At 41.3% G+C, this 17,558-nt stretch overlaps 1 protein-coding gene across 1 annotated transcript in view; it reads right to left on the bottom strand.

Moving 5' to 3' along the window:
- Positions 1-363: 363 nt before the first annotated feature.
- frem2b (FRAS1 related extracellular matrix 2b) overlaps positions 364-17,558 on the bottom strand; it is a 51,442-nt gene continuing 34,247 nt past the window's right edge. Inside the window, exons 7-24 of the mRNA XM_046389626.1 lie at positions 13,134-13,283; positions 12,059-12,268; positions 11,746-11,943; positions 11,470-11,634; positions 11,030-11,212; positions 10,806-10,936; positions 10,515-10,670; positions 9,955-10,258; positions 9,642-9,773; positions 8,822-9,153; positions 6,631-6,823; positions 6,184-6,288; positions 5,775-5,902; positions 5,558-5,692; positions 5,068-5,194; positions 4,328-4,515; positions 4,102-4,248; positions 364-2,773 (exon numbers count right to left, since the gene is read on the bottom strand). Of these exons, the coding sequence (XP_046245582.1) occupies positions 2,267-2,773; positions 4,102-4,248; positions 4,328-4,515; positions 5,068-5,194; positions 5,558-5,692; positions 5,775-5,902; positions 6,184-6,288; positions 6,631-6,823; positions 8,822-9,153; positions 9,642-9,773; positions 9,955-10,258; positions 10,515-10,670; positions 10,806-10,936; positions 11,030-11,212; positions 11,470-11,634; positions 11,746-11,943; positions 12,059-12,268; positions 13,134-13,283 (3,491 nt within the window). The 3' untranslated portion in view covers positions 364-2,266. The remainder of the gene's footprint in view (positions 2,774-4,101; positions 4,249-4,327; positions 4,516-5,067; positions 5,195-5,557; positions 5,693-5,774; positions 5,903-6,183; positions 6,289-6,630; positions 6,824-8,821; positions 9,154-9,641; positions 9,774-9,954; positions 10,259-10,514; positions 10,671-10,805; positions 10,937-11,029; positions 11,213-11,469; positions 11,635-11,745; positions 11,944-12,058; positions 12,269-13,133; positions 13,284-17,558) is intronic.

Below are 17,558 nucleotides of genomic sequence, written 5' to 3'. Positions count from 1 at the left end.
ATTATTGGGGAAATCATGCGTTAAGTAGGCACAATGCGTCCACATCTTGGTTTAGTGAGCTTACATTTAAATCTCATCATCCTGAAATCAATAATGAGAGCAACTTCTGAATAATTTGTGGTCATTAATGAAATATAAAATATATTTATGACCTTGTTTCTTTCTTCACAGAAATTTTTACATATTGAATTTCTACAAAAAAGTGACTAATACTCAACCAGATCAATAGGTATATTTGTAAATTTATACATAGGTAGACAATGGTTATTATTTTTAGTCAAACTATTTGAAAGACAAAAAGATTTGGTAATCATTTAAAATCAAAATATACAGCATACTTTCATCAAAAACCACAAAATTTCATGATGTTTCTTGAAAAATCATTTATTTTCAGACCATGCTGAGCTTCTGGTCTATGTTACAAATACTTACAGCACATACAGTATGCAATTTTCAACAATAACCATTCCCATAACATCCAAATGGTATATTTATAGGTAATATATGTATATACATACATACATGTGCATAAAAAAGCTCAGAATGCACTCAAAGCATTAGAGTGGAATAAAAGAACCACAGTACATTGATACAGTGTCAATCCTAGATTAGCAAGCAAATTGTGCACTGAAAAGACAAATCATACATGATGGTATGACATCACAGGTTGCATAGCATTGTTTACAATTTCAAAATAAAATGGCAAATAAACATTTATAACATCTAGAAAGCAGAGAGTATGAAGTTAATGTCTATCATACAATACACAGTACTATGAGGTAATCAGATTTTATGGCAATGTGGTGCTTAGATCTGTAACAGTAAAAATTTAACACTGATAGATGGAAAGATATTACGGTCATCTCATCTGCACACTGATTTAATGCAAACATGAAACATAACCTGTATGTGTGTATTGTACATTGAAACTATAATAACAAACAAGTCATACAGTTTGTGAAAGATAGGTTCAAAGCAAAATTAAAAAGAGAGAGGAAATGATATGCGATTTATATCGGCACTAAATAACAAGCACTGAAAAAATAAATAAATACATTTAAAACTAATGAATGAGTACAGCAGACAACAAATACAATGAATGGGGGTAGAACATTTTATTCCCTTTCAGCAAATTCTGCTAAACTTATTGGACAATATTTCAAGGTTTAAAAAAGAAATCAAACAGCACAGTCTACACGTAGTCCTGTTGTGAGAGGGATCTGGAGTCTCAGCTATCTCCATTAAGCTACAGCGAGCATTTAGAAAATTAGCATACCAGTTGTGCCAAGCGTGAAAATGGTCCCTGTTGGAAATAGCAGATTTGGATCTGTTACTTCACTACACTGTACAACGCAGACCAGCTGTCTTGAAAGTCGCTTCAGAACCACGGACTTCTCTCATTTGACTTAGTGCCACATGTCAGTTAAAATCATAGTGTTTTAAGAACTAAATATTTAGGGGAATTTAACAATAATTAGTTAGTGATGGTTTCTCATGGGATATACTGTAAAATACAAACTGGTGGAAATACAGTAGACAATTCAAATCAGCATTTAGACTTTTTTTAAACAATCTTAGGATACAAAAAATGAATGCATGCAAAAAGATAAGCACAAGAAAACAATGTGAAACATTTTTTTCATTTGAATGGATGTCTTACTCATCACACGGGACAAACATAACATACATCATTAAACCTCAAAATCCTGTGGTTTCTTAGGCACACACTGAATCTAAGGACAAATCATTCTATATAAGAAGGGACAGGTTTAGCCAGCGTACTGTAAGCAAACTATGGACAGTGTCTTGATGCAACAAATCAAACATGTAAAGCCCATTGTTAACAACCACAACTACAGTTTGCAAAATATCCACCTTCTCTTGACCTACTTGGTAAAACACAAAATGCCATTCAAGTCAGAAGGCATCTTCTAAAGCACCTTTGGAAAGGTAATAACACCTTTTTTGGATCAAGTGGCATCAAAAGCAAATCAATAAGCAAGTGCTGACAACTTGACAAGTGCCTTGAAACAACTGCCAACAAAGTCTGTCCCCAGGTTAATGTCAAGACCACTCCCCGGCCATGGAGGTGATGCAGTATTTCAAGTAGATTTCTGAATAGAATCAAAGCTCTTGTAGTTTGTGTTGCTTCACACACACACTTGCACACCCACACACACACACACGCACACACTTCAATTTTTGTCTAAAATGTGAGGCACTTGCAAAACAAAAATATTAACTAAAATTCTCAATCAACAGTCTGTTAGACCTCTGAGCTGTCACTGCTACTGAGGACTCGTGTCACCATGGGCTCTGCACTGCTGGAGCTCTTGGGTACATCTTTCTTGTCTCGTTTGGAGCGCACCAGTAACACCACCACAATGATGAGGAGCACTGTGAGGAGCAGTCCTACAAAAATACCAATGATCAACACTAGTCTGTCATCGCCGTTTTCTTTCTGGTTGAGCTCACGAGGGATGATCCCTTTGGTGAAGATCTCCCTCTCTGGGCTCGTCCTCCTCTGGTTGCTACGTTCCAGCGCGATATGGAGGATGTTGGTGCCGCGGTTGTTATTCACACCGATCTCTTCTATTATGTCTGGCACATCGTTGGCTGATCTTCTGGTGCGATGCTGACCCTTTGGAAGCAGATTTGTGTGCTGGCTCATCACATGGTACTCCAGACTTCTCTTCCCTATTCCACGGTTAGCATTGTCCCGAGAACGGACGGTGTAGATGGTGTGAATGTACCACTCTCTCCCTGCAGACACCTGGAAAGAGCAACAGCTATTGTTTTAAAAACTGCTACCCGTAGGTCATTTTTAAGGCACTGCTTTCCACAGGGCACCAGATCCTTTTGTTGAAGCTCAAGAGTTCAGTAAAAAAGAATAAAAAACTACTACAAAATACTATAAACAATTATACCTAATATCAATGTAACTTCACCTTGTGGACCAAGCAGATAAGTTTCTGCTATTTTACTACTGATACTCATAGGAATGCCAGTATGGAAAAGAGAGTATGGAAATTTCTGAAAAATATGGAAAAAAAACCCTGTGGGGTATAATGATAGTGACTTCTTAATAAGCCAAGAAACACACTGTGACACACCGGCAAGAAGAAGCAATCTGGACTCAGTGAAAGGGGAGAGTTTAGGTCACACTAAGCAAAATACACAAAATACAAAACTGGTCCGTGGACCATCTTAATCTGGCCTGTAACGTCCTTAAAGAAAAATAAAACAAACCCCAAAAAATCAGTGAAAGGCTGGATTTCACTCAAGCCAAGTGAATATTGCTATTTAACTTGATTCCAACAGAGGGCGCAGTCTACTTAAAAATTGGACTAAAGACCTCGAGTTTACTCAGCCCAAGTGACAAGTTATGTCAGCGGTTGTGAAGACAGAAACATGGTATGAATGCTTCAAAATAGAGAAAATTAACTCTGAATGTTATGCTTCTAACCAAGAGTAAACATTTGAGTGTCATCTCAGAGGAACTATGTCTGATATGCTAAGAGAGTAGCAGCAGGAAAGAGAAGAAAAGGTGAAACTGTGTTCCAACTTAATTCCCAGGCAGAATATTTTTACAAAGCAGTTGATCATTGAAGTGTTTCATGTTCCAAATCAACTGGCCAATTTGTGGCCCTTTGCTTACTTTATCTACTGTAAATCAGTATGGTCCTCCAGAAAACAATATTGGCCAGCTTTGTTCTCAGCCATATAAAGACCAGCTCACATGGCGACAGAATTGTTCACTCGCAGTAAGGTGTCCAGGTGGACGCAAGTGTCAGGACAGTGAGTCTTTTTTTTCCCCAGCTTGGAGAAAAAGTAGAATATCCCCTAACATCCATATGACCTTCTTTAACTCATACAATACAGCATTTTCATTTCACTCTCTCTCCACAGGCTACACGGTGGGATGCCACAAGTTCACACCAGCTCCCTGAGAGTTAAAAGCCAGGTTGATTTAAAGGCCAAACAAAAATGGAAATTCCAGCAGAAAATCTCCCTGGAATTCATCACAGATTGGTGAATGGGGATATGAGGATGTGGACTATTCAGATGTTTGTGTTTCTTGTACTTGACATTTATACTGACCTGGAAGAGAGCTGAGGAATCCATTCTGAAACCATCTGACCCGGGTTGTCTCACCAGAGCTAAAGCGCCAGGGTCATCCACCGCCAGGAAGGCGTTGAAAGCTACATTGCCAAATGACCTGGCCTGGGTCTCTGGCTGGGCTTTGTCCTGGATTGAAAAGAAGGAATATTTAGGTATAGACACAAAGCACAAGTAACATGATGGCAAATATACTTTTGATGCTTACAATAATCTTGAATCTGTAGAGCAGAGATGGAGCATCAGCCAGACAGCCAAATTCAAAGTTGCTGGGGTTGTATTTAGGGACATATCCATCAGTTCCTGTACACAGGAACACTTTCTCTATGTTACAAAAAAAGGAGTCGCCCAAGTTCTGCACTGGATCTACCATCACTCGTCCGTAAATCATATCCCCTGATGGAAAGGAAATACAGATTTCTTCATTGAAAAACATAAACAAAACTTGATGATTAAATTAAATGCACTAAACAAAGCTTTGTTCACATTTGTCCACTAATGCAGTTCTCTCATATGATTTTAATGTGTTCATACAACAATGAAGCTAAAGCTACTCTCTATGTCTTGGCGACAAAAGTTTCCCACACTCACTTGGACAACAACCTTTGACTTTCCAGATCTTGTTGAGAGAAACAAAACTCAGTCTCTTGTAATTAGTTTGGTTTGAGAAAAGATATGAAAGCAGACAAAATGGTGTATCATGGAGGCTTCACTATTCTGATTTTTATTCAGTTTGGCTGGGAAATAGTGGAGAATATGCTAATCAACCAGCTATCAACAGAAATATTCATTAAACAGCGATTTCTTTTGGTCTATTAGAATTGTGAGAAATCCAGGGAGCTTAGCAACACATTCACAGCCATCATTCAATTTCAGCAAATTTGTGCCCTGTTTTGTATATAATCTACAAAACCTTCAAGAGAAATTAGCATTTCATGAGTGCCTTACCCTGTGAGAACGCAGTGTCACTCTCCTGTCCAAAGCCCATGGAGCCGTCTGAGAGCCACAGTATCCGTTTAGAGAGTAAAATCATCTGGGTGTTCAGACTGAACTCAGTGGCCACAGGGTCGCTAACCTACAAACACATGAAGGACAAACAAACACACACAAATGAGCAAAATACTGACAAGAGATCTGTTCCTGTCGGGGTGAGAGAGAAGAGCTGCAGTTTAATGAGTACGAGAGGGGAGTTTCCTTTCAGATTTTTCAAGGGATGAGAAGCAAGAAAATAAACGACAAGCCAAGAGGCAAGAAGTGGGGATCACAGGAAGTAATGAATGAAGGAGAAGGGACAAATAAATGAAAAACTGGCTGTGTTCATTTAACTTTCACAAAGTTCCAGACAAATTTTTCAAATATGCAGTAGTGGTCTGTATTCAAGCATTGTTTACTTAACTTTTAATTTTTTTCAAGTTAATATTAGTCATGGTGAGGTCACCTGCTGAAAGCGGATGTCCATGTCGAAGGTAAGAGGTTCTCTGGGATTGCAGATGGGAGGGATGGTGTATTCCAGGCTGGGAGGGGACGTACACGGGATAAGCTTCACTGTGTATGTGCCGGAGTAGTCACGTACCTGAGAGGGGAAAGTATGTTCAGGAAGAGTTAAATGTAAAAAGCAATAAACAGCTCCTTGGAGAAAAAAGTTGCTCACTCACAGCAAAATCAGAGACAAACGTCCACTGCTGGATGGGCTGATTGTAGGTTGGCTCGTTCCTCACAAGACTGAGGTTAAAGGTCAAACTGGGGTGGTCCGGACACATGACCATGGAGGTGAGTGGTGAAGCTGATGGAAAAATACACCAATCATCATAATAGCATGCTCAGTTAGAATTTAAAATACAATTTAAGCTAGAACTAATGATAAATGTGCTATAAAAAGAGAATTATAGCACTGCTTGAAATATATTGTCACAGGTAAAAAACTCCTACACTTAACATGTTACTGAACATGAAACATGTTTTACTTGGACTTTTATTCAAAAGTTATGATGTTGTAAAGCAGCATCACATACAATCACATTAAATTTAGACTGTTAAACTTCACCTATACGTTACATACTGTACCTGGATGTGCAAACACAAACAGGCCTCTGAATCGAGCCTCAGTGCGGAAGTTGACCACCAGTCGACCCTGGCCATTTATACGCATGCTGGTTGGGTACAGTGCACCTACAAAGACAGCCACAACAGGCTTTAATTTGGCTATTTCATTCATTTACATTACCTCATTTAGTAAACATAGCACATCGTTAAGTCTTGTCTTGTCTCGTCTTCCTCTGCCTATCCAAGTCCAGGTTGCAGGGGCAGCAGGGAAGCCCAGACTGTCCCCTCCCTGGTAAACTTCCACCAGCTCATCAGAGGGGATATCAAGAAGTTCCCAGGCCAGACGAGAGACATAACCCCTCCATCATGTCCTGGGTCTGCCCTGGGGTCTCCTCCCAGATGGACATGCCCGAAACAACTCCCCAGGGAGTAATATTTTTTAATTGTGCACTACTGATCAAGTCTCACCTTGTAGTTCAGCTTCTGGTGGGCTACCGATACCATCCCTCCATAAGATGGCAGTGTCGTATACAAACGTGAGCCTCAGCTCTGACTGCAAGTCAAAGTGTTGCCATCCTCCTGCACCCACAGGAGAGTGGAAGACATAGGACACGTGGAGCGGGACTCGTAGGGTCACATAGGACTGGACCAGATTCAACACCTGCAGTGAACATGTTGTGTCAGAGAAAAAGTTGTCTTTGTTATGGAACATGTAATGTTCAAGGGAATTTAAAGCAGACTTTCCTGAGTTATCATGTCTGTACTGTTAACTTCAAGTAGGCATCATTAATGATGAATGATGAATTGATGCTCTATAGCTGTATGTTCTATAGTGTTTTTGGATTATAGATGAAGTGATGCATTTTTTATCTTTGCCACTAAAAAAAACCACACACATAGATTGCCCTACATTCACAATCATTGAGGATACCGAATTGCTCCCAACTTTCCCTCTCTAAAAATGCTGTCCTAAAATGGTTGAAGAATTCTAAGTGGTGAAAGTCCTCAGAGGGAGCGCTCTCTGGTATCTGCACTTTTCTCTGACCTGTGAGCAGCACCTGCCTGCACTGGCTCTGTGTTCATGTGGAGACGTGCCTTCGCCTCTGGGCGCTGAGAGCTCAGGCAAATGATTCACAAAATGGCCTTCTGACACAACCTGCTGGGCCTTAATAGATTCCTGTGGTAGTGTTAAGCTGGGCACTAAGCTCTACACTGTGACATGACACTAGTCTGGTCCCAGCCTGCACAGAGCTGTCTGCCTGCCCACTTAGAGGAGCACTCAGGTCACAGGGCACCCACAAACAAAGGCACTTCATTTTTCTGTTGATCCTGCCTTGCAGATCCTGAAACTGAACCTGTGATGCCTCAATCTGTGCATCAACATGCCGTCTTTTTGCTCTGTTCAACAGTAACCATAGCAACAATATCTACATACAGAGCTGTACGAGAGCTGAGTGTATACCGCGCCCCCTTGATGGAACGACAAAAGGGACAAGAATAGTTTTTATTGCTAGATGTGTGTTCTTGAGGATTTTGAAACTAAGCAATCTGAGGGTCAAAATTATTTCTTTCTTTCACACCTTGCTGTTATTTTTGTTTTAAAAATTACTGGATTATCCCTGATCACTGTGGTCACTAATCAATGAAGAAAGAATTGAAGTCACCATAATCACTTTTTATTGCAAAGTTTGTTGATTTCTGTTCTCAAGCTTTTACTACTGGCCAAGGTGAGTTTATATTAAAGGCAGCAGCCGGCCTACTTGCCAGGACATGTTTATCACAACAGCATTCACATTTAAATCATGTGGCTACAGGCAACTTAGTTCTGTCTGTTGTCACCTGGCTGATGCCTTTGTAAGTAAATAAACCCGAAGCCATGTAAAATGAGACACTCCTATCATAACAACAAAGCAATATATGCACTTATATACCTTCCAAGCCAAATATATTTGTGGGTGCTGTAGGGCTTTAATTAATTATAGGGAGTGTAGTGGAGGTTTTCACCATGATGTGCCCTGTGCACTCTTCCAGACCTTCTTTATCAACCCACTACCTTAATTAACTGCAAGTCAACTAACTGTAGGTTTCCAAGGTGAATGCAAATGTTCAAGCCTGCAAGGTATGAGCAGGCTTTAAGATCTTCGTCTTCCAGCTCAACAAATAACAGCTGCTACTGCAAAAAGCACACTGTGCACGCAGTGTAACAGATGAATAGAGCTAGAGAACAGAGATTTTTATGAGGCTGTTGGTTATTGACTTGCCACTTTGACAAGTCAAATAACCGGTCTCACCAGGAGTTGAAGGAAGCAGGGTGTTGGGTTAGTCATTACTGTGGAGGTTAACATGGGTCTCAAGACAATAATGGATGACTTCTCTACAGGCTAGTATTTAGTTTAGGATCTTTTAAAGGTAAACCAAGTAGGCGAGCAGGGTTTTAATATGTCTGTAAATGATAAATGAGGATTGAAAATCCAGGGGTATTTTGAAATGAAAATGGGCAAGTCTTGTTGTTGTACAGAACAGACCAGTAACTGCTGAGTCCACATTCCTATCCTCAAGGGGGTCTGCTCCTTTATTGAACTGACTGATTGCACCTCATGTCAAGAGATGACAAAGAAGGGTCAAGGGTGAGCTAAAGCTCAAAGGTGGGGCTGCTCACCTGTCCATCAGTCCCAATGGTTCCTCCACAGTCACTGAGCAGCTCAGACATGTCATAGTAGCTGGTGAATTCCCACAAACAAGCCTCCATGTTGAGATTTCGGTAGAATCGTAGTGTACTGGATCCTCTGAGGGACGTGCTGTATTGGTAAGGGGCTGTCTCACCGATCACTTCGGGATTCTTGGTGGCTTCAGTAAGGAAACTGTAACGAGTCTTGATCTCAGTATAGTCTAGCAAATTTGAGCAGCGATGGTTGCCAACACGGGTACCATCAGGGCTCAGCGTGAGCTCAAAGTTTGACAGGGGCCGGGTGGACAACACAGGCAACATACCTGAGTGAGGACACAAACAAAGCAGTCAGAAAGTGGAAGCATAAAAATGCTACATTAAAAATTAAGGAAAAAATAACTGAAGCAGCCTCTTGTTAAAAGAATTTGGTTGATGACTGATATATGGAAGACTTTCCCAGCTTTCAGAAGAAGAAGAAGAATAGAAGAAAAACATATATACTGCTTTATTGGCAGTATATATATTTTTACATACACACACTGAAACCATCCTTAGTTGAACACACATGCAACACCGAGCAAATTACATGCAGTGAAACACACAGGAGCAGTGGGCTGCCACTGTCAGGCGCCCTGCTCAAGGGCACATCAGCTGGCTAATACAGGGGGTGGGGGGCATTTTTCTCATTAATCACTCCACCACACCCAAATTTTCCTGCCCTCCGGTGGGGGAATCAAACTGATGACCCTCCGATCACAAGCCGCTGGTTTCAAACCAACAACTTGCCTCTGAGTGACATTTTTAATCTTACCATCAATGTGAGGCATGGTGACAGTCAATTTGATGAGGTTGGGGTGGTCTGCGTCTTCTGTTCCAGTGTACCGTAGCTTGGCAGAGAAGGGCTCGGCCCCCACTGTGCCTGCAATACGGGGCTGGCACATTCCTGGAACCACGCCATAAAGAAACAAACATGAAACATTTTGTTTCCCTAAAATTCCTCTGCAGAAAATTCTTTTATGTGTCAATTTTCAAAGCCCAACAAGGACAGCGAATGCAGCCAGAAGCTGCTTATCATGTTGAACCATGAGAGAGACTAAACAGTTCAACAAACAAGCCGCACTCACCCTCGTCCATGCTGATGATCACGATGGGGCTACTGAGCTCCAGACCTTCGTCCCCGTTAGAGTTCACACCCCTTGCAGCACACTGGACCCTGGAGCCAGCCTGGAAGTAGACTGAGTCCAGAGTGATGAGCTTGGAGGAGGTGAAGAAGGTATCAAAGTCAACTTCCCTCATAGGGCTGGTGACGCCATCGGGGCTGGTGGGGGCGCTAACAAGCCAACGATAGCGAGTTAGGGTGTTGTTGATGTTCTCGCTTTTACAGATGGAGCCTGTTTTGTCGTAGTCTGGGTACTTTGGGTTACAGGCCTAGGAAAGGGAAAATAAATAAATGAAGCAAATTATACTTCTATGCAAAATGCACCCAAAAATCACTGCACTAGTGAGCTTTCAAACTACTGATAATTAAATATGTGTTCATGTCTGCTAAATACTACCTAATTAACAGTATTTACCTGTTTAAAACTGCACTGACAAAATGTCTTGTTAAGTGACTCATTAGTTGAGTAAATGAAAATGAAAAGTATATCACTACATATTTATTAGATTATGACAAGGGACGTACAGTGACACAAATGACAGGGTATCCGGCCACAGGAAGAGTGTCCCTGTTCTTGTCAATGTCATCGTAATGCAAGAGAGAAACCACTCTGGGCACCGAAGGGAAGGTGACATCCGCCATGCTGTTGGTCTCCTCAATATAAATTATGGCTTTGCTCTTCTGTTGATTGACAAGCAAGGGCAATTAAGAAAATGTTAATGAAGAACAAATTGCAGCTGCCTTCTAATGCACGAGTTGGTCAGGTAGTTACACACTTGCCATTTAAATTATATGTTAATTTGGCTTAATTTTAACCTTTGTCTCTGCCACCATGTTCTCATCAGGTTTCAGGTGCACAGTGAAAGCCTCCCTCATTTCTCTGACACTATCGTATAAAATCTCCACTTCCACATAGTGCTCAGTGTCGCCCTCCTTGAACACAATTTCTGCCAAGAAAGAGAGAGAGATATGACAAAGATTTATCTAGCAAATTTAAAATAAATGCTATCATGGAAAAAATAAAAATAAAATAGATTTACCCTCAGATATGGGATGGTAGTCCTCCCCAGAGGTAGCAGATCCGTCCTTGGTATGAACTCGCACAACTGAGACCCTGGAAGGATCTCCAGCACGCAGCACTGGGATCCTCACCACAGACACTTGGCCACTTTCCTTCGGCTCATTCACACTGAATTTGGTCTCTCCAAATTTAATGATCGGCTCTGAGAAAGCATGGTATACAGTTTAAATCATGCTAGTAAACTGTAATTCTGATGTGACAGCATACCACAGACAGTTGCATTAACGCCCCTGTACGTGGACGTGTCTGAATTTTTTGCCTCAGTGATATTATCACAAAAGACACTATATTAATCCTGGAGAAAGTGAGAAAAATGGGCTGACACACTGACTAATTGTGCACATGGTGATAATTAGATATATTGGAACAGCCAGTACCAACAACACAAAGCACTCTTACCGTCTGCGTCGTCTTTTATCTTTACGAGTGTTTCATTCTGGCCTCCAATAGATGCTCCGAATGGAGATTCACTCTTGGGGCTTCCCAAAACAAGACGGAGCTCCTCCTCTTCCTCATGTTCTTTGTCGTCAACTAGCACTAGTACACAAGGCTTTTCAACCTCTCCTGAAAAAATAAAAATGAAATATTGAGCAACTCAAAATCATTGTAATTAATATGAAAAATAAGAAAACAAAAACCGTGCAAATGGGTGTGTGCTACATTTTACTACACAACCTGGTAAGAAGGTGATGATGGAATCATCTGTGTTCGGCCTCTCATTGAAGTCCATCATGACCTGGGCTGTCCCCTGCCTGCTGTAACAGCGAACTGTGGACTTATAGCTGATATCACCGCTACGGTATACGATAACTGAGATCTGCCCCGAGTTCTCATTTCCCACATACACAGGATCACGGAACTGCACCTTTGGCACTAGAACCACATAATTAAACCCATAAATCAACATCAGAAATACGGTATAATCATTACAAATCACTAGGGATAACCATTTCAATGAATTTTGATTACAACCAAGATTTTCGCTCACAGTCGGAAACAGAGTCATTGATGAGGATGGTAGCCTTGCTTGGCTCCCCGAGGATTCCATTCATAGGCATCCGGAGTACCAGCTCAAACTTCTCTGGCCCCTCAAGCACTGGCTGGCCCAGGTCGTCCAGGATGGTCACACGAAACGTCTGCATGGTGACCCCTGGTGCAAAGTCCAGGTTCCGGCTGATCCCCACGTAATCCACACCAGCTGCTCCACAACACAATATAGGTCAGGCGTGTTTCAAAGAACAGAGTGCTTATGGAATAGAGTGGGTACAGCACAAATGGACTACAGAACGCGATCTTGTTTCAGCAGCAGTTCTCACGTTACTCCATAATTCATTTGTGAATGTCAGGCAGCAAGCAAGATGAAAGGATATACACCGTGTGCTGACAAAGTGACGCTTTCTATCTCGTGGTCGAAAGCAATGAACAGTTTCAATTTGTTGCGTGATTAAAGGAGAGTTGCAAGAAACTGGATATCTCCCCAAGTGCAAACAGGTTATTCATTTGCCGTTCTTTGAAGAGCCTTGGTATTGAGAACTCTGCCTTTGCCCGCAGGCTTTTCTCATGTACTTATGACCCAGTTATGCACATAATTGTGGGGCCACATTTCTACCATGCTGCATATGATTAGTTATTTTTACAGTCATAATACAGATAAGAGCAGAGATATTAAGGATCTGTACAAATGGAAGAAGGCTTCCTGGGGGCAGGAGCTAATAGAGGCCGGAGGGAAGGCTGGAGGAAACAGCAACCAGACTTAGAGAACAAAGCGGTTACCAATGTGCAGAACAATCAGTATGCATTCCTAACCATTATCCTCACCGCATTGTGCATATCCAATGCCTAAAAGGCTGACTGACACCCTCTCCCTGACCTCAAACAATGTTTACGTTCCCCAATTCATCCACCCAACATATAAAGTATTAGTTTCTCTTTAGTCTCTTGAGCTCAGGAAAACAAAAAGTGACAAGGTGACGACTTAAGTCTATTGTTTTCTCTGGTTTACATTTCTCTAAGCACTAACTAGCTAAAGCTGTCAGAGAAAGGCGCCTGGCAGGCACACATACCCTCAGCAGAGACAGGGTCTGTCTTTCGGGAGCGCACTGTGACAGTTCCTCCTTTGGAAAGATCAGTTCCTGTCCTCCACACCTGCACCTCCACAAAGCCATCACTCTCATCCACATGGTAGTCTGTGTTGCCAAAGTAGAAGACGGGAGCTGGGAGAAACAAGAGAGGAAGGAGTGAAGGAGACGAAGAAAAGCACACAGTAGGATGTAATCCATAATCATCTTTTTGCTGTTTCACAACAGGATACTTGAATGCCTGTACTCTGTAATATCACCTCTGATTACAGGAGAAAATGAGGGAATGTTTCCATCGAAACACCAGCAAGTCGTCAACACTGTAATTGTAGCCCTTAAACAACACTTTCTAACTTCCTGTGATGTTTTGGGGGGATTTTTACATCTGCCACAAATACTAAAAGACAAACAGCAGCCTCATTTCCTGGTTTTGTTCTGAATGAGCCTGGTGGTGGAGCTGACTTTGATAGTGATGGGGCTGAGAGGCCGACAGGAGGCCTGACAGGAGGTCTGGGGGAAGTAGAGCTCGATGTGCCAGCCCAGGCCTGCCTGACTGCAATTAGTGTTTCTATGAGCTGAGATTCCACTGCAGCCAAACTCACCCACTGTTTTTCTATTTAACCATTTCTAAGCCTGTTTTCTCTCATCTAAATGTCATACTGCTCGTGACACAACAATACACTCAAATACACAGTATGTCATTTCTACCGCTAGGGATCTCTCAATAAACGCTACATGTTATGTCTTTAATACCTGGACCTCTGTAAACATTCCCTTTGGGTGTTGCATACAGCTCCTGCCATAGCTCAATAACTACCATCACATAAAGAGTATTTATGAACTTAAACTGCAGGGAGTCAGTCATGGTCCTTTGGAGTATTACAGAAATAATGTGAGCAGCTAAAAGCTGGGACCAGTCCAAAGGAGCAAATTTTATTTTCAAAATACACGCATTCTTATAAATCTCAGATACATCACTGTAATAATGACTGATGCGAACAAGCCACTACTGAGCAGTACAAACTATGTGCCTTTGAGAGCAACTGTGACCAAATAATGAATAAATTAACTGAACAGCAATGGCCATGGGCAAAGTTGTAGTTTCCATGACAATGGAAGTGTGCACCTACAAAATGGTAGTTAGCTAAAAAAAACAAAAAAACAAAAAGAAAGAGTGGGGATGTGCAACTATGTGATAAGTGCATTGAACAAAAACAAATCCATACTGTTGTAATTACATGATGATTGTATTATCTAATGAAACCAAAATACAAGAGAAGGGAAAAAAGAGATTAACTGTCAGTCAACAGTGCTGCCAGGCGCAATTACTGATCAAGAAAAAAGTGTTTATTTTGCACTATATCATTATTCTTACAAGTAATCTGAGTCTCAGAAAAACTGCATATTTTGTTGCAGCTGCTTTGGCAGCAACAGCTCTATAGTGACAAGATAAGACAAGTTCTAAAAAGAAATTAATCTTTTTAGGCAAAGCCTTGGGAGCTGTGGTTCCCAGAGGAGTCATTTCTGTTGCTGAAATAATAATTCTCCTAAGAGAAAGCATAGGACAGAAAACTTTTATGCTTTAATCTGTCCTGAGAGCACAGCCGGGACAATGAGTGCTGCATCAAGAGGTTTGCAGCTGCCAGAATCTCTCCCCACAGAGAACCCAAACAAAGATGGTTTTGGCTGCCTGCACTGGGTCCCCAACAGGAGAAGTAATCAGATCTACTAGCCTGAGGTTGGCAGCCAGGAACCCGGGCCCTGTTGTACTAGACCAGTAATCAGATAAGGTTTGTGAAGCACACAAACAGTGTATTTCAAAGAGCCACGGTCCATTAACTGAAAGGTAAACCGCTGGCTCCTGGACTCCATCAGCCCAGCCAGCAGCAGCCGCCTACACCACACAGCACATCTAAGGTTACTGGTATGTAAGTGGAGATAATCCAGATTTGGATCTGCTTATTATGTAAAATTATGTAAGGTGCACAAACTCTGATTTATTCACATAACAATGTATGATTAGATTTAATATAGTTGTTCAATGACTTTTAAGTATCGTCATTAATACTCGCTCAACAAACCTGGAAAGCAATCAAATCGATACATACAATAATTCAGAGGTAAGAGCATCTTACACATAGTTATTATGGCTGCCAATTTATTATTATCATGCAGTATGCCTGAATAACAAAGAAGACAATCAAAGAAAATAGCTGTACAGTTGCATATGCATGAACATAAAATAAAACAAGAAGCACAAGGAGAGACATGGGCATCCTCAAAGGGACTGTTTCACTCCCACTTACTGCTTGATTTCACTTGAACTTTGCATGAGATTCCCATAGCACTAAGTGGCTTCTCTCATGATGAGATTCAATTGAGCCCTGGCAAACGCTCCTCTGCCCACTGTGTGCTCGACAAATCTCTCTCCAGCAGCAGAAGCATACAAAAGGAGTTCCATATTCAACACAGAGTAATCTACAACTTAAACCACTGACGACTGAGAGAAACACTTGAATTTTCAAAGAAAGCCGAGGATTGAATGTCTTAAGGATGTTGATTAAAGTCAGCACCTCTCTGCTTAAGTACTTTGGACATCTGTTTATATCAGAATGAACAGGAATCCAGGTGAAACATAATGAAAGGGTTTGTGGATTCCCCCCTTCGATTCATCCCCATCCAGGATATAATGCACACGCACAGGATCCGCCCATCTTTACAGCAGTTCATAATCACACCTTCAGAACCAAAGCGAAATTTACAGGCAACTGACACCAGGCCATAAATACATGAGTCAAGTCCTGCTGCACAAGCATTCTCATGTCTTCCAGTCCCAACCACCAAAATATTTTCCCGGATGCAAAGTCAATATCAAACAGCAATTACCTCTGCAAGAGAGGACAAGTTTCTCCAAACGCATCGCACACAAAAACCAGAGTGGAAACTGTAAGGATGCAGCCGTTTATGTGCAGATGGTCTGCCGCTGGGAAAATAGTGAGTGTTTGGATGACAGCAGCTGTCCATGCATGCTACTGTAGAATGTCTGGACAGCTTGTAAACTTTACAGCTAACTTCCAACCAGCAAGAGTTACCTTCTATGCAGAAGTAAGGAGAACATAATTCACATCCTTGGTGTAAAAAAGTAGTAAGCTGTCGACTATATGCTTGGCAAAACAAAATCATTTTCAGCAGCTGCTCTGTGGTATGTCTGTTTGTGCTTTTCATTGCTTTAGTGTTTCTAGAGATCAGAAAAAAGGACAGAATCAAGAGCGTAAGTGTGTATTGAAATCTCTTCATTTAGCAATGTAAAACAACCTTGTAAAACAAACTTGTAAAACAACCTTGTGTAACAACACAGTTTCCTACTAATTACCACAGTCTCTTTTATATGTTTATTGATCTTTTCAATTTGTTACCCTTCTTCGTTTACTGTGTCCTTCAAAGTTGTGTTCTGCTGTCATGACATTTAGATTCTGTTTGTCCTTACTTGTGATTTGGATTTTTTGGCTTCTCTTTATCTTTTATAATTGATTCCCCCTCCCTATTGTTTGTTTTTAAGGTACATGTTTTTCTCCCTTTTTGCCTACTCCACTGCTACGGTTTTGTTGTGTTTTTATTATACACATTGGAGTGGCTCCTCCGAATAGCATATGAACCCAAAGCAAAATGACCCGCCTTTTAAAATCCATAGATAAAATAAGGTAAGATAAGAAAAACGCCCACTATGACTTGTGTAAGCTATTCCTAGAAAGCACCCACGTTATGCCAGTTGTTAATTTGGTGTAGTGATGTTTATTAGTTTTAAATTGAATTATGACAAACCAGGTGAGTCACAGTAGAGCAAAGGTTTTCAGAACAGCTTAGTTCAGGTGCTTTGCCCCCTTAGTAATTTAGTCTTGCTTGTTAGACAAAAGTCACCGGCCAGGTGTTTGCACCAGAGTTGTATTCAGAGACTGTTAACACTCCACAGTTCACACTAACCCTCTCAGATCCCTCCCTGCTGAAAAGACAACCTGAACAACCAGCATGGATCAAACCACGTTTGCACCTGCGCAGACTGACAGTTGTGTTTGTTGGATGGCCTGGACAGGCTGGAAGTGCAGCCGCCGGGGACTGAACACATGTAAATCTCAGTAACTGTGGTCATATTGTACCTAGGCAACATGCTGTTAACATGTTTCTTCACGTGCATTCAAAAAATCTGGTGGTTTTCACTGTAAACAAAACAATTTTGACCCACTGCCTCTCTGCAAGTGCAGGTGTGCTAATTAATGAACCCTGGTTGGAAAGAAAACATCCCTGCTTTTTCCATGGTGCAGATCTACAAAACGGGTTAACTTTAGGTGTTAAAGCTGTAAACATTCTCAGTTTAGAATCCCATCATTGTCAGATTAACATCAAACCCTTGGC

This window comes from Scatophagus argus, chromosome 5, assembly GCF_020382885.2.
Source record: "Scatophagus argus isolate fScaArg1 chromosome 5, fScaArg1.pri, whole genome shotgun sequence".
Lineage (NCBI taxonomy): Eukaryota > Metazoa > Chordata > Actinopteri > Scatophagidae > Scatophagus > Scatophagus argus.
This window is presented reverse-complemented; position numbering and strand designations above follow the sequence as displayed.